Consider the following 25215-nt stretch of genomic DNA (forward strand, 5'->3'; position numbering starts at 1 on the left):
CTACCAAGCCCCGCCCCAACAATCCCCACCCCACCCCTTCCGCAGCCGAGCCGGCGGTGAGTGGAGTCTGAGTACAGTCTGAGATGAGAGGAAGCATCCTCTGGACGCTCAGACAGGGCTGCCACCAGTGACAGCGATGGCCTGAGCGCGAACTATAACGGGACTGGGTCCCTGTCATTTGGCTGCTTCCTTAGGCCCGCCCCTTGCACTTCTCGGCCCGCCACACTCTCCCGGGTCGCGGTTCAACTCTCGATGCATGAGCGTCGGCCCCGCCCCCTCCCTGGGACCTCCGGGTCCTCTGCCCGTCTGGGCTTCTCAGACTCCGCCCACAATCCAACCCGGAGGCTGCGAGGCAAGCCCCGCCTTCTTGTGCGTGCTAGGCCACGCCCCCAAAGGCTTTAAAGGCGCACTCCCGCGCGTCACTTTCACGCGACCACATCTTTGTCAGTGCACAAAATGGCGCCGTACAGCCTCCTGGTGGCCCGGCTGCAGGTGAGCCCCGGCCCGCGGGTGGGTGGGCGTGCGGCGCAGGCGGCTGCTGCGGGGCAACTGGCGGGAAGCCGCGGCGGGAGGGAGGCGGCCCCGCCCCTAACCCCGCGAGGCGGGTAGACAGGCAGGCAGACCGGGCTGGGCTGGGCCGGGCCAGGCCAGGCGTCCGAGGTCAGCAAGGGCGTCCCCGCCCCGCCTCGCGGGCACTCGGGCTCGTGTCGGGCTGATTTGGGTTGCTTCGGAGAGCTGGGGCAGTTCTTGTCCTCTTCCTCTGCCCAGTATCTCGGCCCCCTGGGTCGGCGGTGCCCGCGGCCTCAAGGTGAGGACAAGGTGACCGGCCGACGGCGGCCTCGGCCCGCCCAAGGTCACGGTTACGGGACGCCCTTCTTCCGCCTTGAGACGGCCGGGGAAACTGAGGCCTGAGATCCAGCCGCCTCTCGACCCCGGCAGGATGTCGGAGCGCTCTCCTGGGGGTGCGCGCGAGAGTCCGAGGCGCTGTGAAGGCCCAGACATCTGGGCGGGGGTGGAGACACGAGACACGCGTGGGGCCTTCGCGCTGCCATCGGCTCTGCTGCAGGTCGGGCTGCGTGGGCTTCCCCAAGAACACAGTCACTGCCCCCTTCCCCCAGCCCTGGATCTCAGAAAGGGAAGGCTGTGGGGGATCGTGTCATCCCCTTCCTCTGCCGCCCTTTCTCCTCCCCACTCGTGGGGTCATGTCCCACCTGAAGGAGAGGCGGTTGGATAACAGTCAGGCCCCTTGGCTTTAAACAGACAACCCTAGTGAGTACAGGCCGCTTGGGACAGCTTTCAGGCCACAGGCAGCTTTCCTGTTTATGTCCAAAGCAGTCACAGAAACAAGAGGAAACCCCCGAGAAATAGACCCCGTGGGGCATTATTCTCTTGTTCTTCCAAAATGGCTCTGACTTCTCTGAGAATTCCCGGCCTGAACAGACACACGCCATGGGAAAAGGCCATCATCTTTTCCTGATTCTCGTGCCCCACGGTGCAAGAAAGAAAACTCCTCAGTTATTGGGCTTGGTAATTAGGGACATCTTTGCCCGTTTTCGTTTCAGCTACTTCCAATGTGGGACCATGGGATGTAATGAGAAGAGTCTCAGACTTGGAGTCACATCCTAGCTCCTCTGCTTATTAGCTGGCTTGTTCTGGGCCTCAGTCTTCTCAGCTGGAAAATGGGGACATCCTTGTACCTCTGCCTCATTGAAGAGCAGGGTTCTGAGTTGCTGGTTTGTTTAAATGTCTCCAAGAACAATCTGAGTTTGCATTGCTTTTCCTTTTTTTTTTTTTTTTTTTTTTGTCAATTCATAGGTGGCCTGATATCCATCAGTCAAAAACCATTTTCAGTAACCTCTGTGTCAGGCATTGGGAGTATGAAGACAAGTTAAACAGTCTCTGCTCCTCAAGGAGCATATAGTCTATGGGGTGGGCAAAAAACGGTAAGACAAACATAACTATCAGTTTACGTAGAACGCTATCTGTAGGCTCAGGAAAAGCTTCCTGGAGCGGAGACGGGAGACTGAGGGTGAACCCGGAGGGAGATGAGGGATTCCCAGACATGGGTGGGGCAGCATTTGGTGGAGATGGCAGGAGTGTCTCCACAACCATTAAGACTCATTCTTCCCAATCTCTGGGACTGGGGGGGGTAGGGGGGAATCCTTGACTTTTTGCCCTCAAGGGTTGGATTCTCAGCCTCTTGCAAGGCTTATCTTTGTGCTCCATGTTATCGGAGAGGCTTTAATCTCGCAGGATAGCACTTGAAAGCACTGACCGCTACAGCGCTGAGAAATGAGTGAGAACATGGGGTAACAGACCAGAAGTGGGACAAAAGCTTTGGGCTGCTGATAGGGAGGGGTGGGGCAAGTAATCTTCTCTGGTCTTTAGCTTCCCCAGCATTGAGAGTGCCTCTCCAGGGCTTTTCTTGGTATGGAGATATCTTTCTCTTGGCTAAGTTGTTACTTTGTGATAAGTGTTTCCTGATGAATGACTGATAGGCTTGGCAACAATGGATTGCTTTGGGGCAGTTAGGTGGTGCAGTGGTTAGAGCACCAGTCCCGAAGCTGGGAGGATCTGAGTTCAAATCTGGCCCCTCAGACACTTAACACTTCCTAGCTGTGTGACCCTGGGCAAGTCACTTAACCCCAATCGCCTCAGCAAAGAAAGAAAAATGGATCACTTTAAACAGACTTTTTCCTTTCTTGAACTCCGGAGCTGCTGATTCTGGCTGAATGTTGGCACTGGTGCCTTCATCCTTGGCCGATGTATTTCAAGTGTCAGGAGATCGGGTGTGTATTGATTGCCCCCGTGTGAAAGCTTTTGCCCAGGTGAGGGTGGACGAGGCAGCCGCTGAGATCCCTTCCAGCTCGAGAGATTCCATAACTTGTTTCTGATCATCTTATTTCCCCTCTGTCCCGTGTCTTCGCACGTGGGCCATGGGCTGTGTTCTGGATCCTGATGAGCAGGAATGTCTGTCTTACTTTGGGGAGAGCACTGTCTAGACAGAGGAGAAGCGGGTTGGGGCCCCCCTATAGTTTTCACAGCTGGCTCTGAGACACATCTGGTCCCCATCTGGGGCAGGCAGGATCTTGGTGGAAGCCATGGCCCCTCTTTGGTCTCTGTGGGCTTAGACTGGATCTGTAATGTCTTCCAACGGAAACATTTTATGATTTTGTGATGATGTCACGTGACACTATTATTTTGGTGTTCTGTCCGTGTCAGAGACAGGCCGGGGATCAAGAACCTTGTGTTCTCCAGCGTGCGGCCTTGGGCAAACACTCGTTAACCAGAACTCAGTTGTGGCACCTGTAAAAATGGTGCCACATAAGACAGTGTGCTTGTATCTTAACAGAACATTGTTAAAAAAGGTCAGATGCTGTTTATGATCTCTTTTTTCCCCTGAACTTTATTTTTCATCTTCCCTCCAACCCTTCCCCAAACTCGTATAGTCAAGCAAAACGGACCTCCACATTGGCCGTGGCCCCCGGGAAATGTAGCTTCTGGCCGATGGGCAGCTTATTTCTTCGGGAAATCAGAGATCGTGGTTGGTCATCGTATCGCTTGGAGTTCCCAAGCCTTTCAGATGTGTCTTGTGTGTACGGCATCGCTGATGCTGTGTACGTTGTCCTGCTGGCTCTGCTTCCTCTGCTCTGGAGCAGGCTTCCCAGATTTCTCTGGATCCATCCCCTTCGCCAATCCTGACCACCCAGTGGCTCCCATCCCATTTGAGTCCCGTAACTTGTTCAGTGGATGGGTGCTCTTTGGGGTCTAATTCTTTGCCACCACAGAAAGAGCAGCTGTCAAGGCTTTTGTACACAATGTTCAGTTTATACATTTCTCCTTGGATCTCTTTGGAGCACAGGCCTTAGTAGTGACAGGCACAGTTTAATAAGGGAGTCATTCCACATTGCTGTCTAAGGCTTGCTATTTGTTAGGAGTCCCTTCTAGCTTCAATGAAAGGGAGGCACTTTGGGTTCAGCAAGCCTCTGGCTTGGGAAGAGCACCCAGAGACACTTTTTCTTGGAGCTGCTCCCTCCACAAGGCAAGCATCCCTCACTCCTGTGCAGAAGGGCTGCTTCTAGCTCCCCCTTCCTCCCTGGTCCAGGGATCTACTGGATCTAAGTCCAAGTGCCCGATGCGGGCAGAGTCCTGTGTCATGGGCTGCAGGAGATTGGAAGCTTCCCAGAGGACGTTTTCTGTCTGATAGAGACAGGGAGAGAGCTGGGGAGAGAAGGGAGGGATGGGACTGATGTGTTAGGGTAGGCTGGTGCGAGGAAAGGAACCAACCTTTGACATGCCCTTTTTATGTGTGTATCAGGACTCTTGAGATAAAAAGAACGATGAACAACCCTCCTCCAAACGTTGACCTTCCTTTTTTTAAAGTAAGAAAAGGAGGTTCTAGGTTAGTCTCCTTTTCCCTCAGTGCGCTGTGTGGAGAACACTGACAGAGAAGTGCTCCCAGGGAGGGGGGGGTGGTCGCTGCTTTGGCCTGGCACTGTGCTAGATTGCATTTGCAGATACAGATCTTCTCTAGCCCAATTTCCAGAAATACTCCCGGCCCCCATACTTTCCTTTTTAAACATTTTCCTTGATAGCTATTGTTTTTCACATCACCAGTATCCCTCTCCCTCCCAGGAAGCTAACTCATATAATATAGTATTTTCAAAGAGAAAAAAGGAAAAAAAGCAGCATGACTGATGCCCTGAAAATGGTTTGTGCAATGGCCTCCCTTGGGGCCCTGCCTGCCACAGGGCCCTTGTCTTTGGGAGTAACGGCTGGAGCAAGTGGTGGCTGAGCTGGCATGGGCCGGCCCCTTCACCCTTGCCAGAGGATTGCAGGGTCCCTCGAAATGAAGGCCTTGCCCAGTCGCTCCCCACGGCCCCCTCTGCTCGCAAGGCCGCTGCCCCGGCCCAGGCTATCATTATGTAGACGGGGAGCCGCCCCACTCTCAACCACATGTCTGGGCTGCTCTTTCTGTGTGTGTGTGCACACGGACCTTGGTGCTCCTGGTGGCCAGACCCCCCTCCCAAATGAGCCCTCTGCTTTCCTGCCTCCAGCTCCCCTGTCCATCTTTCTAAACCCCCCTCAGGTCCCGCCTCTTCCAGGCTGAAAGAAAGGGGGAGCAGACTCTTGTCTATATCATATTCTGTTTTATAGTGGGCTGAAGTGGGGGAGGGCAGGACCAAGGGATCAGGAGCCATGTCTTAGCCCCTTGGTGCTCAGCCCTCGGCCCTCACAGGTAACATTGCCTGATGCAGGGGGCTATTAGGGGATGTCTGCGGGAGGCAGAGGCGTTAGTGCGTGTATGTGGTGGCAGCTGTGAGTACCAGGATGACTAGGGCCGTACCCAGGACTTCTCTGCTTGGGAGCCCATCCCTCCACCTGCTGCCTGCCACTCTGGCAGCCAGCTCTGAGCTCATTGAACTTGGCTAAGGTCCTCCCAAGACCTGACGTGCCTCCACCCTGTGCCTGTTCTCATGGAAGGCTCAGGTTGGGGGGCTCCTGCTGTGTGTGACTTTCCCCAACCCTCCACCCCCTCCCATATCCCCTGTGGACCATCCTCTTGGGCCTTGTTGCCTGCCTTGTATCCTGCCCTTGCCTGCTCTCCCGGGAGAGTGCCTGGAACATGGGAGATGTTGAATAAATGATTGATGGAAACTGAGGCTTGCAGCTTGGTCTGGAGTTAGCTCTGCTTTGGCTCTTCCTTCCGTGCATTTCGCCCATCAGTAGTGTGCAGTCCCTCTCGAAGCCGGACCACTGTGGCCCAAAAATGGGTCATTTCAGCCAGTCTCACACACAGTTGAGTGTCGGAGAGCTTCCCAGCCTGCTCACGGTGACCTGAAGAAAGGTGGCCATTCAGTAGGAGGCCGCCCATTATGCCCCTCCTGGCCGTGAAGTTTTCTGCAGGTGGAGATCATGTCTTGTAATCTTAGTTTGGCTCTTGGCTTCCCTTCTACTCTCCGAGTCAGGCAGGACTCGGGGCAGCCCCCTTTCCCACAGGACCAGCTTCCAGAGACTTGAAGACCGCATCAAGGTTGTTCAAGGTCGCAGAGCTGGGAGCTGAGGGCCCAAGTCTCCTGTCTCTGCACCAGCACATGACCGTGGGCCCCCATCTGACATTTTGCTCTTTGCTGCCTTATGTGGCGACATTGGCCCACGGTCAGGTTCTAGGACAGCTGGTAAAAGTTAAAAATGGCTCTCTATGAGTTGGGCACAGGCCAGAAAACTGTTTCCTTTGGACTTTACCACGCTCAGGCTGAGAGTAGGCAAAGGGGAAGTCGGCCAAGCCACAGGACTGAGACTGAATTTGCTGACCTAGTCCAATTGGCAGGCAGCTGCTGGAAGGGCCAGGTGGTGGGTGAGGGCCTGGGGGTGGGGCTGGAATGCTGGCTGAGGCCCTTTTCTAGAGGGAGGGAGAATCCCCTTTTTGAAGATCTTGATAAAGGACGCTTCTATCACCTTTAGATGTAGATTAAATAGCTGAATGTTTATTAAGTTCCCGGTGTGGGTTGGATCTGGAAATACAAGAATAAAAGCAGACTCCTCTCTCGTGAGGTTAATCCCTTCACAGATAAGTAAATGAAAAGATAGTCAAAGTACAAATAAAATAATGGGGGCTAGAGGAGGTAGTGCTTCTAGGACCTGGGGAGATCCAGGAAAACCTCTGGGAATCAAGGAGAGATAGAGGTGAAGGATGGTATTTTCTGAAAGAAAGGCCTAGAGGAGGGAGAGGGGCCTCTGTGTATGTGGGGCACCTCACGCAGACCACGGAGAGTAAGTGAGGGCTGTCATTGGCCTGGGAAAGGCTTTAATTTTCCTAGATCAAGAGCTGGGAGGGACCTCTGAGGACTTGGCTAAGGTCACACAGGAAAGCAGCAGGACTATTCCCCTGTGCTGCTGCTGCCCTCCCGTTTACTCTGCAGTGCAGGATCTGGGCAGGCATGTGACCAGCTTCCAGTACTTCCAGTGGGCACTGCCTCCACTAGGGCACAGGAGGCTGTCCTGGCCTGAGCAGCTGCCTTGGAGAAGAAGGGCACCCCCTCCTGGGGCTCTCTCAAGTCTCTGAGCTGTGCCGTCTTGGACAGGTCACAATGTGGGGAAGCTCGGCCAGCACATAGTAGGACCGTCCAAATGTCTGCCCCTTGGCCTGGCTTGCACGTATCCAGGCTTACCCCCAGGCCACAGGAGGTGGGCCCATGGAGATCCCAGCGGGTGCTTTGCACCTGTGGTCCTAGTGCAAGGGAGACTTCATTTTCAGTGGGGCAGATGAGAGGGTTTGTAAAAGAGGTGGCATTGGAGCTGTGGACCCAGGGGGGCTGCAGAGATTGAGCCAGGGCACTTAGGGACCTGCCTGTGGGGAGCAAGGTGAACGGTTTAATTAACTTGACCTTGGATATCTCGGTAGGAAAAGTATGGAAATATGCTGGATAGATGCCAGCTATCAAGGGCTTTGAAGGCCAGGCCAACAATTGGAAGCTTCTGGCTAAATGGGCCTTCTGTTTTTAAGAACTTTTTCCAAGGCTTTCCCCCCAAGTTCCCAGCTGACAACTGGAGGGCCCTGGGAGCCCTTTGGCCCAACTTGCACCTTTCGCACTCATGAATAGCCCTGCATATTTTGTTGTAAGAAAGACCTTGTGAAAGGAGCCAGATCCATGGGCCAGCCTCATGATTACTCTGGATGGGAGTTCCTCATTGAAGTATTCCACGGGCAAAAAAAAACGTGTTTCCCTACAGAACAAATGTTAGAAGAATTCTTTCTTATGGAGAAGATGACTTAAGAGAAAGACCTTCGGCGTCTTCCTTCATGCTGGTTGTCCATTTACTTCAGTCGAGGTTCTTGATCTTTTTTGGGTTGTTTATTCTATAGGGATTCTTTCTCAGAATAATATTTTAAAATGCAAGCACAGGATTACAAAGGAAACCAATTATATTGAAATATAGTTATCAAAATACTTTAAAAAAAGATAGTTCCTAGAAACTAGGATTAAAACTCCCGATTTGAAGAGTAACAGGAGAGAGGGGGAAAGGATCCCTGAACTAGCTTCTCCCAGGGCTGCCATTGCCTGCTAGCTGTGACCTTGGTGGGTCCCCTCCTGGCTCTGAGCTTGCTTTATCTGTCTAAAGAGACGGGTTTGGGAGGCGCACTAGTGTGACACTGGTTGTTTCTTGCTGGTACTGACAGCATGCTAGCATGCCATTAGTCAAGCCTGTTTCCTTCTTCCCCGTGTGACTGCACGACTCTGCTGACATCCATAACCGGCATCCTTTTCCCCATACTTCTCATTGCCAAAGAGACGAGTCCCTCTGCAGTTAACAGAAGAGAGTGAGTTACTGCCCGAGCGCAGGAGTTTACTTTTCACCTGTGGGCACGCTCATGGCTAACTGCAGGGCCCCTGAGTAACCTCCAAAAGGGCTCCCAAAGGGCTTTGCTGAGAAATCTGAACAGAGTGGGGCAAGTGGAGGTGGAGAGGAAGCACAATGACCCCCATCTCCACACTCATACTCGGCTCTGGCCAGTTGATCCCAGCCAATATTCTGAACCGAGATCATGGGGCAGAAACCAGGCTGTGCTTTTGTGATCTTGGGCAAATGAGAGTCGACCTTTGGTAACATTTTCCAACACTAGAGTAATGGTCCTATGACTTTTTTCAAGTTACATAGTGCTTCTGAAATAGAAGCTTACCCTTTGACCCCATGATCCTATTGTCAAAAGACACAAAAGAGATCAAAGAAAGAGAGCCAGGGCTCACTTACACAAACATTGAGCAACTCTGGGATGGCAAAGAACTGGAAACTAAGGGGAGAATGGACAAGGTGAGACATGGAGTCAGGAGAACAGTGTCTACATTGACTGTAACCATCAAGGGCGGTGCCTTTGAAAAACTTCAGAACTCTGAGCAGGGTATGGGTCAGCCTCTCCTGAGAGACTGATGGCAGGCACACGGCCCGCCGCCACTTGGACGTGGCCACCATGTCCCATTTGTCTGACTCCCATAGAGGGCTTTTTTCCTGATGTGGAGAAAAGAACATTCGTGAACAAAATATATAGAAGAGTTTAGGTAGGAGAATGTGGGTACTGACATATCAAATGGAGTATTTCTAGGGAATATATAAAGTTACACAATAGAGTCATAGTTTCTAATACAGATCACTTTTGGGAGGTTTCTTGATTTCTAATTAATTTTTATTATAAAAAACAGCCCAGAAATTGAGGGTTGTGATGGCGTGGGGCCCAGGGCAGGGAGCCCTGCTTAATTCCTTGGCCCCAGGCCATAGCAATGTTTCTTATCTGGTACTTTGTATTAGTCCTTAGAGCCTGGGGTTAATGAGCATCCAGGGTGTTTATGGTGTTTATTTGGCACTTCATGAGTTTCCTGAACCACGAGGAAGTCCTTAGTGTCTGCCCTCTAGGAACTAATGAGGAACATTGTGTCCTTCTGTGTGTCAGGATGGCAATGGGCCCAGTGGGCATGTACTTCAAGAGGATTTCTCTGAGTTCAGAATTGATTAGAACAGCCGCTTTGGGGCCCATATTGGTGAGGCGAATAAACTAACTGACCTGCCTATGTCACGATCAAACCCAGAATTTTGGCCAGTGTTCAGGACCGGATGGAGCCTCACGAAGTAAAACATTCTCTTCTCCTTAGCACAGTTAGGCTGTGGGCCCTTCATTGCAAAGCAGTTCATCTTTGGCTCCTTGTTGGAGTCCAGCTCCAGTGAAAGCCGAGAGTGTGAATCTGAAACGAATCCGAGACCAGGCCGAAGATAAGCTTTGCCATCTCCGGTTATTAATCTTTGGGCCAGGATTTATATAGTCTTTAAGCTAGTATTACATTATTGCTAACTACCTTAGGTGACATCATAGACATGGCTAATGCCCAATCCATACTTGGACATTTTCAGTATCCACCTTAACTAACAATACCAAGGTACTTAGCAACACAGAATTGTAAATAGCATAATTGTGATGCTCATCAATACCAACAGAATAGTTGTGATGTTTATCAATATTGTCATATTAGTGTATTTGCCTCAAGTATGTCTTTAATTCATTCTTAAGGGCTAAATAATATAGTTAAAATGCCTTGCTCCTGAGTAAGCGTTCTCCACCAAGATTATCCTAATATCCTAAATTTATGAAGTATGTCTTTATAATTCAACGTTAGGGAGATGGTGAGCCAATATGAATCATTTGCCCTAACAGAGAGCAGGTAATACCTGACCTGGACTCTTGCTCTTCATGGACTTATTTGATACTGGCCCTGTACACATTCTCATTTAGCTTTTTCTGTTCTCTCCACCAGACAATCCTCCCTGGCCAATAACCGAGTTCCTCGTGCTCTCCTCTGTGCATCTAAAGCCCCTCACTATTGCTTTCTACCTTAACTTGACCTCCCTCAAATTTCCTAAGTATTTATTAGGGTAGTTCTTCTCCCATTTAAAGTTCCCATACACTCCCTGGGATTCCCCTCAGCCAGATATTGGGATGTTATCCAGTCAAGTAGTTTATACAAAACTTCAGGATGTCTACACTCTGAAAAGAGCTTGTTAATCCAAGTCTCCGTTTAGTAGACATAAATCTTTGCATAGGAGGTCTCTGAGAAGCATCACAGTAACTCAGACACTTGGCTTTCCACCAATCCATTCCACTGTCGGACAGTGCCCAGAATTTCTCCAATTAACTGGATCCACATCTGTCTCCTTAAGGTGACACTGTTGCTCTTTCTCTGGGCCCAGACAGAATTAAATTTAATCCTTCTCTCAATGAACAAACTTTCAGATCTTGGGATACTTCACATCCCCTCTGTCTTCTCTCGGTAGTCCTTGTTCAGTCATGTCCAACTCTTTGTGATGCCAGAGAGGGGTTTTCTTGGCAAAGATATGGGACTGGTTTGCTATTTCCTTCTCTAGTAGATTGTGAGTTTTTGAGGCTTAATTTGAACTCGAGTCTTGTTGGTTCCAGATCTCTCTCTAGATCTTTATCTACATCCCTAATTCTCTAGACTGTTGAAATAAAGCCCTAGAGGAAGCCAGAGGGGAAAGGTGGTGAGGAAGGAGGAGGGATGCTCCTGTGATCAGAGGCAAAGAAGAAGAGGTTTGAGAAAAGGGAGAGGGGAGGTCACAATGGGTAGCACAAATGGGGTGCTGAGAAATCAGGGGTTCCTCAGTTGGTGGTAGATAGAATTAGCTCAGTGCTTAGATTTTGTGCAGGAATGATGGGATATTGGGAGGGATCCCGGGTGAAGATGGCAGGAGGTCAGCTGGACAAGAGAGAGGTGGGGGAGTGATCCAATCTGACCCTCTGATCAAGGATGGTGCAACACAAGGGAACCAGGGTGGGCTTCAAGGGGACCCTGGAAACTATCCTTTATAACAGTATTTTTTTAAACATTGACTTTTTTTTATTAAAGTTTTTTATTTTTCAAAACCTATGCATGGATAATTCTTTGACATTGACCCTTGCAAAACCTTATGTTCTAATCCCTCCCACCCCCTCCCCTAGAAGGCAAGCAATCCATTATGTGTTAAACATGGTAGAAATATATGTTAAATCCAATATATGCTCACATATTTATACAATTATCGTGCTGCACAAGAAAAATCAAATCAAAAAAGAAAAAATGAGAAAGAAAATAAAATGCAAGCAAACAACAAAAAGAGTGAAAATACTATTGTGAACCACACTTAGTTCCCACAGTCCTCTCTCTGGGTGCACATCGCTCTTTCCATCACAAGTCTATTGGGATTGCCCTGAATTGCCTCATTATTGGTGAGAGCCATGTCCATTAGAATTGATCATCGTATAATCTAGTTGCCATGTATAATGATCTCCTGGTTCTGCTCATTTCATTCAGCCTCAGTTCCTGTACGTCTCTCCAGGCCTCTCTCAAATCCTCCTGATGATCATTTCTTAGAGAACAATCATATTCCATAACATTCATAATTTATTTAGCCATTCTTCAACTAATGAGAATCCACTCAGTTTCCACTTTCTCGCCACTACAAAAAGGGCTGCTACAAAACATTTTTGCACATGTGGGTCCCTTTCCCCTCTTTTAAGATCTCTTATAAGCCCAGTAGAAACACTGCTGGGTCAAAGGGTATGCACAGTTTGATAACTTTTTGAGTGTAATGCCAAACTGCTCTCTAGAATGGTTGGATCCATTCATAGTTCCACCAACAATGCATCAGTGTCCCAGTTTTCCCCGCATCCCCTCCAACATTCTGCATTATCTTTTCCTGTCATCTTGGCCAATCTGAAAAGTGTGTAGTGGTACCTCAGTTGTCTTAATTTGCATTTCTCTGACCAATAGTGCTTTAGAGCACCTTTTCATATGATTAGAAATAGTTTTAATTTCTTCATCTGAAAATTGTCAGTATTTTTAAGACAAAAAAATGAATGAAAGTAAAAACAACATAACTGACTAATACATTGGTACTGGGATAGTCTATGCAGTATAGCCTGCTGGGTGGATGTGGCAGGGGGCTCTTGTTGTCCTGACTTTTGCTTTTGGGCTTGGTTCTTTCATTCACCTTGTTGGACACCTCTGGTCCCGTTTTCCTGGCTCCGCCAACTGTCTGCATCTGCTCACGGCGTTCCTCCCCTGCTTCTCCGGAGTCCGTCCCTACCGTTCTTGCTTCGTGCACTGGGTTCCTGAGATAAGAGAAGACACTTCCTCGGACTTGTGTCAAGGAGCACTACATCTCACATCAAGTTTTATCCTGGTGTGTTGGTTTCACTTCCTCTGAAAAATAAGATTGTCCTTGGGATGGCTTTCTGGAAGGGAGAAGGCTCTATGGGAAGGGATCCAAGCCCAATTTCCAAGTGAAACCAAAAGACAACAATAAATCATCTATTTTTGAAAGGTAGATCCTTATTGATTAGTTTGAGCCACTTTGGACCTTCTCTGGCTCCTGGGGTTCTCTTAGCTCCCCGCTACCAGGGTGTGGGGAGATGTTGCAATCCCAGCAGTCTGCCCTTGTTGGGCCACTCCAAGGTCAAAACTGAGGTTTCCTTTCATCCATTGGAGGACCCTGGAGGAAATTTAGGGTTCTCCTGCCTTATGCTCTCACCTTTCCAGGCCGAGATTGTTTCACTCCGTAATGAAGGGGATGAATGCTTTGCCAGACTTTGTATAAGAGGGCCGGGCTGGGCCCCATCTTGTAGTCCGGGAAGACTTCTCCTTTGAGTAAATGATTCATGGTTGGTTTGAATGAATTTGCACTTTGGCACTTTGAATTCGTGAGTTCTTACTGGGGAATATTTGTTGTTCTTGGTCCCTTGACCTCTGGCCATGGTAGTAAGATATGTGATTGCAGATGAGGGAATTGTGGGAACCGCGTCACCGACTGCCCCATAGGCCTCGTGTCCAGTGAAGGGGAAATGACTGTCCTAAAGGTGAGCTTCTGCAGAATCCATGTGGTCAGGTCTGGGGGTCTCACTGAGCAGAGGGACATTGATGAACTGGGTTGTGCTTGGAGGAGGGTAACTGGGGCATCAGCACCCCAAGGTGCAGGGGTTGGGGTTGGGGAGGGAGCTATAGGTTTTTAGTGCTCTCATGAGGATAGTGGATCTGTCTGGTTCCACTTGAACCCAGAGGGCAGGGCCAGACTCCGAGGGCTGGCAGGGAGCCCGGGAGGCCCCTAGTCTCTGCAGCATACACCTGACAAACACTCGTTGGACTGCTAGCATTGAGCCACACTTGTGGACTCTCAGTGAGTATGGGGAGCCGGGGTCTCCCTTCGAGTTAGGGGGTCTAGCCTGCAACCAGCTGAGATGGTTTGATGTGAGCTGCAGACTTCCTTTCTCTGCTTGAAGATAAGGAAGCGTATGGCCTTCCTTCCTTCCAAAGTTCACGATTTTGTGCTAAGATCTCACGCCTGTCAGTGTCCAGGGGCTAGTCAGGCACGACTGTACCTTGACCCAGGTGTACCTTAACTCTTGGAGATACTACTTGCTGGGGCCTACGGCTTATTGCTCGGGCCCGCAGTCAGTAGGAGGAGGAGAGTGGGGGCTGGGCCTGGGGGAGACCAAGGGAGACAGGTGGACCATGACCATTTGGGTCCAAGGGACTGTGAGGAACCAGGCTACTCAGGGTTCCAGCTCCCTCCCTTGCCTTCCTTCACAGGACAAAATGCCAGGACCCTCAAGGCCCAGGAGGGCCTTGCCTGAGCTCAGCTCTGCCTCCCTTCTCCCTTCTCCCTTCTCGCCTCTCCCCACGCCCCTTCTGCTGCTTTGATTGTCTTTCTGTGTTAAAAATAGGAGCTTGAATTGACATGGTTATTGAGTTAGAAAACACAATCTGTAGAATCGTGTACGTGGGATCCTGTACTTCCCAGAACAATTGTGAGGGTGAACTTGTGGACTCTGGGTCCTCCCCAGTGTTGCGGCCCCTTCTCTTTGTCCCTGTCTTCCTGTGTGGCTCGTTGGTGGGCCTCTGGGATGCAGGGCCCCTTCGTGGGGGCCTTTCCATGACCTACTGAGCCTATGCTGGGGAGCTGTGGGGCTGGTGCCCAAGGACCTGGCCATTGGCACCTCACTCAGTCTCTCTGGGCCCAGGGTCTTCATCTGGAAAATGAGAGGGTGGTCTTCGGGGTCGGGCCATGTAGGGGAGCCTGGGTCACCTCTCCTGAGTCAGGCTGTGGAGATAGACTGTAACGGAGGCTCTCAAAGCCGGTCCTGTTCCTGGACCTGCCTCTCGGTGCTGCTTCTGTGCCGGGGTCCTTCCTGTGGCATTTGTGCCACTTTGGGCTGCGGAGCTCAGGCAGCTTCCCCGGTCCAGCTGGCACCAGAAGCTCGGGCTGGCCTGCCCATCATTCCGCTCCCCAGATGTGGCTCTGGTGGCCAACGGTCCTCGAGCACTGGGCCAGGAACCTCAGGGTGGCGCTCCTGGGTCGCCGCTACTGTTGTCCAAGTGGACAAGGATGTTGAGGCTCAGAGGGGCAGTTACCAGCCTCTGTTAGCTAGGTAGGGTCCAGGCGTGGACCTCAACCCAGGTCCCCGTGACTCCTCCATGAGGGCTCTTCTCTGTGACCCCTCTCTTTCTTGCTGGGGGACTCCCCTGCCAGCTGGTGGGGAGAGCTCCCAACACGAGCCAGATCTCTGCCCCCACGTGGCATCTCCCAGGGCCTCCGCGACGCATGGGCGAATGCGGGGGCGGAGGGCCTTGGGAAGGGCTGCCCTGGGGAGAGCTCGCAGTGTCTCCCATGAGGATGCTGTGGGGCGGGTGCCGCCGGAGCTCTCCCCAGGTGGTTCTTGGCCCCCGGGGGTCTGCACCGACAGCGGTTTATCCAGACCTGCATCTGTGCGTGCGAAGTGCCACTTACGCCCTTGTCCCCTCTCTCTTTGCAGAAGGCTCTGGGCAGTGGATTCCGAAGATACCATGTGGCTTCCGTCCTCTGCCAGCGGGCCAAGGTGGCCATGAGCCACTTTGAGCCCCACGATTACATCCAATATGAGCTTCTGCAGAAGAACATCGACATTGTCCGGAAGAGGTAGGAAAGGCCTTCTGGGAGCAAGGAAGTAAGGGGGGAAGCTGGGCCCTGCAGAGTGCAGCTACTTCTGGGACTGTGGAGCCTGAACCCCAGCAGGCCAAGCCGCTCACTCCTCGTCCTTTAAAAACAAAAAATTATTTTCTCTTTTTGTGAAGAACTTGGGGACCTCCTCAAAGGTCCCCTCTCGGGTGGGTGTGCTTTGGAGCGCAGGACTTTATCCAGCACACGTCCCCTCCGGCAGGAAAGTTGCTTGGCCCTGCTTGGGGGCTTCCATTGTTTTAAGGCCGGGAAGGGACCGAGGAGGAAAGACCATTCTTTCCTTCACCCCCCTGGGCCCCGTTCTGTTCCCAGAAGGCACTGGCACAAAGGGTGGTCTCCAATCCGGCCTTGACTGGAAGGCTGGGCCCAAGGGTTTAGACAGATGGACCCGGCCAGAGAAGGCTCTGCTCCCCAGCCTGCCCGCCCCGGGGCTTTGGAGAGGAGCGGCTGTGCCGTGCGGGGTTCCCAAGGGACAGTGGAGAGAGCACCAGGGACATGACCACTGAGTCATCCTGCGGGGGAAATTAGGTCACCCCCTCTCCCCTCATTTTTCTTGGATCTGAAGCACCTGCTGCCCTCTTCCCCACCCCCAGGAGGCTCCCACCAGCTGCCCTTGGGCTGGGCCACCAGAAGGCCACACCCCTGTGCTCCTGGAGGCTCCTGGGGCTTGGATTTGGGGGCCGGGGCTGCCTCGCAGGAGGCTCCACACCACCCCCAGGGCTGGCTGCATGGAGTTTGTGCTTGGGACCTCAGCACGGGTCCCACCTGGCTGCTGCCTGGGAGCCGGCCGGGAGAGGAAGGCCCTGCCTTCCCCGTGACAGCCCTGGGGAGCTTGAGGCAGCTGACTGCGGGGGGAGCTCCCTCTCGCCTTCAGCCCCAGCACCCACCCTGTGCTAGGCCCCATGCTGCAGACATGCACAGTCCTATTAGGGAGGGGCTGTTATCTCCATTTTACAGTTGAGGAAACTGAGGCAAACAAGGAAAAGTGATTTGAGCAGAGTCCCACAGCTAGGAAGATTGAGGCCAAATTTGAACTCGGGTCTCCTTGACACGGGGCCTGAAGCTCTACGCTGTCGGACCCCTTTGATGCCCTGTAAAAACAGGGACTATGAAGAATTCAAAGAAACCCAAGAACATTTACATGAAATGATGAGTGAATTGTGCAGAACCAGGAAAATCACTTTCATGGTGACTACACCCTTACATCAAGGGTGGGGACTCTGCCCCACCCGCCTCTTGCTTCTGCACAGGTTGAACCGGCCGCTGACCTTGTCGGAGAAGATCGTGTACGGCCACCTGGATGACCCCGCCAAACAGGAGATCGAACGGGGCAAGTCCTACCTGCGGCTGCGGCCAGACCGCGTGGCCATGCAGGACGCCACCGCGCAGATGGCCATGCTGCAGTTCATCAGCAGCGGGCTGCCCAAGGTGGCCGTGCCGTCCACCATCCACTGTGACCACTTGATCGAAGCCCAGGTCGGCGGCGAGAAGGATCTCCGGCGGGCCAAGGTGCGTAGGCGGCAGCACTGAGGGAATGCCCAGGAGGGCCAGCCTCTGCGGCCCGGGGTGTGGACATTGGGCTCCGATCCCCAGCCAAGGCCCCCGGGCACACGGAAAGCTCAGAAAAAGCCTCAGAAAGCTCGCGGGCCTTCTAGGTCTGGTCGAGTTTTGACGCGGCTTCTCTGCCCTCTCCGTTTGTGGGGCCTTCTCACGAACAGCTCCCCACTGGGGTCCTGTGAAGTGGATTTCAAGATCACTCGGGCAGACAGGCCCCGGACCCGCCCAAGCTGCAGTGTGTGACTGAGCTGCTGGGAGCCCCAGCAACGGAGGGAAGCAGCTTTAGCCCAGGAGAGCCAGAGGGGGAAGGCAGCCTCCAGCAGCAGGGAGACCCCTGAGGCCCGATGCTCGTCCTGGCCGTGGCAGGGAATGCCGCTGAGCACCCCACAGTCTGTCCAGTGAGGGGCTGCAGTTCCCTTGGAGCACGGGAAGAGTCTCCCTGCTGCTGGAGGCTGCCTTCCCCCTCTGGCTCTCCTGGGCTAAAGCTGCTTCCCTCCGTTGCTGGGGCTCCCAGCAGCTCAGTCACACACTGCAGCTTGGGCGGGCCGGCTTTTCTGGGCTCGGTCTGTGCCTCGGGGCCTCTCGGGGCCTCCCGGGGCCTCTCTTGGGCCATGTCTGTCGCCTTGGGATCCGAGCCCAGAATCTGGCTCTCAGCGGGGCCGCTTCAGAGACCTGGGTCCCGGGAGCGGCTGTCAGGAAGTGATGGGGCCCAAGCAGATTACAGGGTCCCTGGGAAGCAGCTAACAAGCCAGAGGAAAGGAAGTGAGATGGAGGAGACCGGGCGGCCCGAGGGGACCTTGGGCATGTACCAACGGCCCCCAAAGGCCCAGGGAGATTCAGGGAGACGGCCCCTAGTCTGTGAGGGACTTGGCGGGGTCGGGTCCCCGGCTCTCACCCACTGCTCCCCAAGCTGCGTCCCTGCCCCACCCCCGAGCGTGTGCTCCTACGTTAACCAGCCCCAAGAGGCGGGCGCTTCTCACGGGGTCTCTCCAGCAGGCCCAGGGGGGCCGCACAGCTCAGGAGTGGCCTGGTGCTGGCACCGTGTCCTCCTCCCAAGGCTGCCGGCTTCCCCGGCCCACGGCCTACTCCTGACGGGGCCTGCCGGGCCACCATGCCTTAGGAAGTGAGGCCCTCTGGGACGGGCCTTTCCGGCTGCTTGTGAGTGAAAGCTGAAGCTGGAGCCTCCCACTCCCAACCGTGGCCTTGGCCCTTCAGAGCCGGCCCCATCCCTCTCCGTGACACCTGCCCGGGGACTGGCAGACTGTGGTCATCCCCCCGGCCCTTCCCTCGTCCTTCTGGGGCGTGGGCTCCTGGGTGCCCTTCAGAGAAGTTGTCCCGCCTCCTCAGTCTGTGCATGAGAACCGGGACCTGAGTTTGGGGGTGCCATCCCCCCACTTTGGGCAGGTTCCTATCTAAAACGGAGGTGGCCGACAGGAGCGAGCAGCCCGATTCCAGGTTGTGGGTCACTGCTGTTCTGGCCCCACCCGGCTCCGATGCCCACCCAGGCCTCCAACGAGGAGTGGAGATTTGGGGCGGGAGCTTCTCCAGAACTGCTATTAGATGGCTTCTCATGGGGAGCCCCGGGCCCGGGCTCACGCCCTTTCTTTCTCCCTTTGGTCACTAGGACATTAACCAGGAGGTCTATAACTTCCTAGCAACAGCGGGCGCCAAGTACGGGGTGGGCTTCTGGAAGCCAGGCTCAGGAATCATCCACCAGGTGAGGAGGGGGTGAGTGAGGGCACGGGGTGGGACAAGGGGACACCTTCCTCCTCACCGGGCCAGGGGAGGGCAGCTTCCAAGGTGATCTCCCTTTTGTGGCAACCCAGTGGCTGTCCCTGCCACCCCCTGACCTGGGCCCGGGACTAATACCCTGGCAGCACCTTCCAGGGCTGGCATGCAGCCCCCTCAGGACAAGTGGCTCATTGTGCAGGCTTGTCGAGGGCCCCCAGGGGCCGGGCTCCTGACCTCCCCACCTTTTCCAGATCATCCTCGAGAACTACTCATTCCCGGGAGTGCTGCTGATCGGCACAGATTCTCACACCCCGAACGGGGGCGGCCTGGGGGGCATCTGCATCGGGGTCGGTGGAGCCGATGCTGTGGATGTTATGGCGGGCATCCCCTGGGAGCTGAAGTGTCCCAAGGTGAGGTGGCGAGGGCGGCAGCGGGCATGGGGTGGGGCCCTGGGCACGGGCCTTCTCAGCGCTGGCTCCCCCAGCTCCTGCCGCCCTCACGCCTGTCCTTGTCGGGCCCTGCTCAGGTGATCGGCGTGAAGCTGACGGGCGAGTTGTCCGGCTGGTCCTCCCCCAAAGACGTGATCCTGAAAGTGGCCGGCATCCTCACTGTGAAAGGTGGCACCGGAGCCATTGTCGAATACCACGGGCCCGGCGTGGACTCCATCTCCTGCACTGGTGAGGGCGCTCGGGCGGAGCCGGGGGGAGGCCGGGGGGGCGGGAACGGGCCGGCCAGGGATGGTGGCCAGCTACGGGCCCTGCCCGGAGACGGGGGGAAGGCGGCTGGCTCGGGAGAGTTGCGCCGATACGCTGGCCCGCCTCTCGCGGACTCTCCATCCCTGAGCCTTGCCAGTGAAATGATGGAAGGAGGTCCCGAACCTCATCTAGCTGTTTAATGAGAGTAGATCCCCTTTTTTCCCCTCCAAGTTCACAGACTTGACATCTGCCCACTGACCTCTGGGTGCTGAGCAGCCTTTGTCCGGATGGGGCCCGTGCGGGGGCTGGGCCTGAGCCTCCAGGCTGCCTCTCTCCCGCCTTGGCTCCTCCCTGGTGGCGCCTCCCTGGAGCACAGAGGTCTTAGTGGGTGGCGGAGGGGCAAAGGGCAAAAGGGGGCCCTGGAGCAGGGGCCCTGCCAGCCGGGGATGGGGCCTAGAGTGACCCGCTCCGTGCTCAGCCCCGCTGGGTGTCTCCCCCCAGGCATGGCGACAATCTGTAACATGGGTGCGGAAATAGGGGCCACCACCTCCGTGTTCCCCTACAACCACAGGATGAAGACCTATCTGAACAAGACCGGCCGGAGCGGTAAGGGGGGGACACGAGGTGGGGGGGCGGGCTTCTCACTCCTCCCGTGGAGGGGACGCCTTCATCTCTCATCCCTCGCCTCCTGAAGCAGTAAGGCCGGGGGCAGGGAAAGAGAAAGCTGAGGGCGCTTAGAGCAGGGGATGTCGGTCCTGGGCAGGTTCTAGAGAACAGGAGCACCCGAAAAGCTTCCGTATTTAGGGCAGAGATGTGGGGTGGGAGCTGGCCCTGTCGGGAGCGGTCGCCATTGTTGCCGGATCACTTTCCCTTTGTCAGCAGCGCGAGTTGTCTCTGGGAAGTGGGGGTGGGAACGAGCCCGGGTGTCGGCCCCCTCTGGGAAGACTGGGGGCCACGTCTCGTCCCCTCATGAGACTGGTGCGCGCGGTGGGGGGCCGATAGGGCTGGGACGGAGGGGTGGGGGCGTTGCTGACGGGCCCCTGGGCTGTTTTCAGACATTGCCAAGTTGGCTGATGAGTTCAAGGACCACTTGGTGCCTGACCCCGGCTGCCACTATGACCAAGTGATTGAAATCAACCTCAGCGAGGTAAAGAGGGACCGGGCCCGGGGTGTTTGGGGGCAGGAAGCGGAGGGGGCTGGGCCGCGGGACTCGTCCGCATGATCCCTCTGGGTCTTAGAGGTGGCACCTGAGGTCCCCACGTCCAGACTGGGCGGCTGCCCGGTGGGAGCAGTGCTGGTGCGTTAGGGCCTGACGGGGGGTTCTCCAGCAGGGCTCCGTCTCGGCATCACTTGGATTTCTGATTCATTTGCTTTGTCCAGAAGTCGTGGGGTTCGTTGGCATTGGGGGTCACGGCTCTGGCCAGGCTGTCCAAGATGGCAGGCTTGGCTGGAGGCCGACTCCCCCCTCCGCTGGCCCCGGTTTGGGCTTTCTGAGCTTTGGGATATGTGTCCTGTGGCTGGGCGTGCCCTTGGGGAAGCCGCCGCCCCCCCCCCCCTCCCCCCCCCCCCCCCCCCCCCGGTTCTCAGATTGAAACTGGCGTCCTCTCTCCTGCAGCTCAAGCCCCACATCAACGGGCCCTTCACCCCGGACCTGGCCCATCCTGTGGCCAACGTGGGAGCTGTGGCGGAGAAGGAGGGCTGGCCTCTGGACATCCGAGTGGGTGAGCACGCCCTGCGGGAGGGGGGCATCGCCCGGGGGCCGCGGCGGGTTCTCCAGGCTGGGGCCCGAGGGGGCAGAATGGGGGAGCAGCGGAGACAGTTACCCCGAGGAGTGAGGATCAGCCTCCTCTGGGCCCCTCACCCTGGCAGAGACGCTGGCAGGGAGGAGAGATGGGCACGGATGTTCACACACACGTGTGCCCTCTGGTCGGCCTGGAGGCTTCCATTCTGTGGCCCGAGATCTCGGCCTGGGCCAGCGGCCAGACTTGTACGGTCACAGAGGCCTCCATGAGGAGGGTCTCCTCTGTGGCTCCTGCGCGGTGAGGAAGACCCGGGCCCCCCAGAGCTGGCAGGATCCTGATGTCGGGCTTCTGGGCTACCCCGACTAGTTTGGGGGCTCAGCCCTGACCTGGGCCCTCCCACCCCTGGCTCTGGAACGTTCTGGTGCCCTGAGCCACTCGGGCCAGTCCCCGGCCTGGCCTCCTGCTCTGGGCGGGGGCGCGGACCCCCGGAGGCCGTCCTGAGCCCCCTGCCTGCTCCCCTAGGGCTGATTGGCAGCTGCACCAACTCCAGCTACGAGGACATGGGGCGCTCGGCGGCGGTGGCCAAGCAGGCCCTGGACCACGGGCTCAAGTGCAAGTCTCAGTTCACCATCACCCCGGGCTCCGAGCAGATCCGGGCCACCATCGAGAGAGACGGCTACGTGAGTGCCCGGGGCCCGCGGGGGGCGGGGGGCAGAGGGGGGCCCGTGGGGGCAGAGAGGGGCCCGCGGGGGGCAGAGGGGGGCCCGCGGGGGGCGGGGGGCAGAGGGGGGGTCCGCGGGGGGCGGGGGGCCGGGCCCTTCCTCCCTCGGACGCTGCCCGCGGCTGCCCTGCCCGGCGACAGTCTCTGCGACCTTCCTTCTTGCAGGCCAAGATCCTTCGGGACGTGGGAGGCATCGTCTTGGCCAACGCCTGTGGCCCTTGCATCGGTCAGTGGGACAGGTAAGCAGGCGAGGCCGGGGACCGGAGCGGGGCCCGGGCGGCCCAGGGGCCACGCTCAAGGCCGGGCCCGGCCGCTTCTGCCTTTGCAGGAAGGACATCAAGAAGGGGGAGAAGAACACCATCGTCACGTCCTACAACAGGAACTTCACGGGCCGCAACGACGCCAATCCCGAGACCCACGCCTTCGTCACCTCCCCGGAGGTGAGCGGCCCCGCCTCGGCCCCTCGGCGTGGACGTCGGGCAGCTTGTCCCCCTGGGGCCCCCGGCACACGGCGGGCGCTTCACCAGTGCCAGGCTCGGACCGGAGGGCCCGCTGTGTGCCCGCGGCAGCTCGGGCAGGCGTGGGGCTCTGGAGTCGGGATGGGGGGGCTGCCCTCAAGGCTTCTCTCCGTTGCAGATCGTCACCGCCCTGGCCATCGCTGGCACCCTCAAGTTCAACCCAGAGACAGACTTCCTGACTGGCAAGGACGGCAAAAAGTTCAAGCTGGAGCCCCCCGACGCGGACGAGCTGCCGAAAGCGGTAACTGCCTGTGCGGGGGCGGGGGGCCAGGGGCCGGGCACAGGGCCACCCTCCCTCCCCCGCTGACCTCTCCTCCTGGCCTTCCCCCGCACAGGAGTTTGACCCTGGGCAGGACACCTACCAGCACCCCCCGAAGGATGGCAGCGCCCTGCGTGTGGACGTGAGCCCCACCAGCCAGCGCCTGCAGCTCCTGGAGCCCTTTGACAAGTGGGACGGCAGAGACCTGGAGGACCTGCAGATCCTCATCAAGGTCAGCGCTGCCCGCCCGCCCTGCCCGGGGCCTCACGTCCCCAGCCACCCCAGGGGTCCTTCCCTCCGCCCCCTCCTCGGGGCCGCCACATCCACCCTCCCCCTCTGGCTGTCTTGGCCGTTTTTGACATTTCCCCCGGCAGCACGAGGCAGCGCTTCTGTCCCCTCCTCCTCGCGTCCCTAGCTTGGGTCGATGTTGGCACCGCCAAGGCTGGCAGTCATGGGCACATGGCTGGCAACTGATGCCCCCCCCACGTCCTTGACCTCCCCGAGTAACCGTGTTAGACTCCCACCCTGCAGGCTGCGGTCCGGACGCTGGGCGGCGTAGCCTTCTCTGCCCTCCCCGGGTGCCTCCGCGCTTCCCACGGGGGCATCTGACCTTAGTCCTCACCCCGCCCAGGTCAAGGGCAAGTGCACCACTGACCACATCTCTGCGGCCGGCCCCTGGCTCAAGTTCCGGGGCCACCTGGACAACATCTCCAACAACCTGCTGATCGGCGCCATCAACATAGAGAACGGGAAAGCCAATTCAGTGAGGAACGCCGTGACGCAGGAGTTTGGGCCCGTCCCCGACACGGCCCGCTATTACAAGGTGGGCCAGCAGGGCCGCGCCGGGGGGAGGGAGGGGGCGGCGGGTTAACCAGGACAGGTTTCGGGAGAGCTGGAGAACAGGAAGGTTTGGGGCTGAGGGGAGGGCCAGGGCCGGGAGCCTGATCCCAGCGCCGCCTCCTGTCCCAGCAGCCCTGTGACCTCAGTTGGCCAGTCCCAGGGTGGGCTGTGAGGGGGAAGGGCTTGGAAGCGGGGAGCCCGGAGAGGACGCAGCTTTGGGACTTTGGGGTCCAGAGTGTCTAGGCCCTGGCAAGCTGGGAGGAGGAGGGGAAAGAGGAGGAATTGGGGGGTGGGCAGCAGCACTGGCTTGGAGTTCCTGTCTGTGTGGCCTGGGACTCGGGGAAGTCCAAGGTCCCAGAAGCACCTCTCACACCCCCCGACACCTGCTCCCCTCCCATAGAAAAATGGCATCAAGTGGGTGGTGATCGGAGATGAGAACTACGGGGAAGGGTCCAGCCGGGAGCACGCAGCCCTGGAGCCCCGGCACCTGGGGGGCCGAGCCATCATCACCAAGAGCTTCGCCAGGATCCACGGTAGGCTGGGAGGCGGCGCTCCTTCCAAGGGGGGAGGATGTCGGGCTGCCGCCTGGTTTGCCCAAAGGGTCCAAAACCTCCTCCCACAATGCAGCCGGCTCTCGAGGCCCCAGATGGTCAGGCCTCTGGGGATGTGGTGGCCACGCTCGCCATCCCTCCTGCTCTGGGACCTGGACCAGCAACTTCATGACCCCTCATTGTGACCCACAGAAACCAACTTGAAGAAGCAAGGTCTGCTGCCCCTGACCTTCGCTGACCCCGCCGACTATAACAAGATCCATCCTGTGGACAAACTGACCATCCAGGGACTGAAAGACTTTGCCCCCGGCAAGGTAAGAGGTTGTCCGGTAGGTAGGGCCCCGGGACCCATCGAGGGGCCTGGAGAAGGGCAGTGACCCAAGGGCAGCTTAGTCACGGAGCCAGGGGGCGAACCTGGGGGTGAACCTGGGTATCCCGATTCCTAGTGCGGCAGTCTGGGCCCTCAGGCACACTGTGGCACCGCCCACCGGCCGCAGGCACACAGGAGGCTAGTCCTGGGCCCCACCTGTCCCTGTGGGGAGGGGCAGGGGCCTTGGTGGCCCCGGGTTCTCCTGGGCCAGGAAAATGAGGCCTTCTCTGTCCTCGGTTCCCTGCAGCCCCTCAAGTGCATCATCAAACACCCCAACGGGAACCAGGAAACCATCCTCCTGAACCACACCTTCAACGAGACGCAGATCGAGTGGTTCCGGGCGGGCAGCGCCCTGAACCGCATGAAGGAGCTGCAGCAGTGAGGCGGCCCGGGCCCCGCCCCCGCCGTCGGACTTAGCTCTGGCATCGTTGGCAGAAGAGCGCTTCCATCCTCCGTGTGTGTGTGTCAGAAACGCCGCCACCGTAGCCCCCTCCCGAGTGAGCCTCGTCCCAACACTCCCCAGGGCCGGGGCCTGGCGCGGCCCCCATGCCCACGGGCCCCCCCGCCCGTCTGTTTTTACTTTGGATCATCAGACTCCATCTGTCTAAGAGGTCTTTCCTCCCCGATCATTTCATTGATGGCTGAAGGATTTTAAAAGAAAGAAAATCTTTTTTTTGGTCTTCCAGTTCAGTGACTG

General features: G+C 56.5%; 1 protein-coding gene across 1 annotated transcript; it reads left to right on the forward strand.

Moving 5' to 3' along the window:
- The first annotated feature begins 390 nt into the window (after positions 1-390).
- Positions 391-25203, forward strand: ACO2 (aconitase 2). The gene is made up of 18 exons (XM_051962199.1): positions 391-492; positions 15353-15495; positions 16785-17043; positions 18716-18808; positions 19074-19232; positions 19349-19499; positions 20019-20123; positions 20573-20664; positions 21133-21238; positions 21782-21939; positions 22146-22219; positions 22309-22420; positions 22617-22739; positions 22834-22989; positions 23389-23580; positions 23998-24130; positions 24341-24462; positions 24766-25203. Exons 1-18 carry the CDS (start codon positions 457-459, stop codon positions 24898-24900), a joined length of 2349 nt encoding a protein of 782 aa, XP_051818159.1. The 5' UTR covers positions 391-456; the 3' UTR covers positions 24901-25203.
- Positions 25204-25215: the final 12 nt, after the last annotated feature.

This window comes from Antechinus flavipes, chromosome 5 (genome assembly GCF_016432865.1).
Source record: "Antechinus flavipes isolate AdamAnt ecotype Samford, QLD, Australia chromosome 5, AdamAnt_v2, whole genome shotgun sequence".
Lineage (NCBI taxonomy): Eukaryota > Metazoa > Chordata > Mammalia > Dasyuromorphia > Dasyuridae > Antechinus > Antechinus flavipes.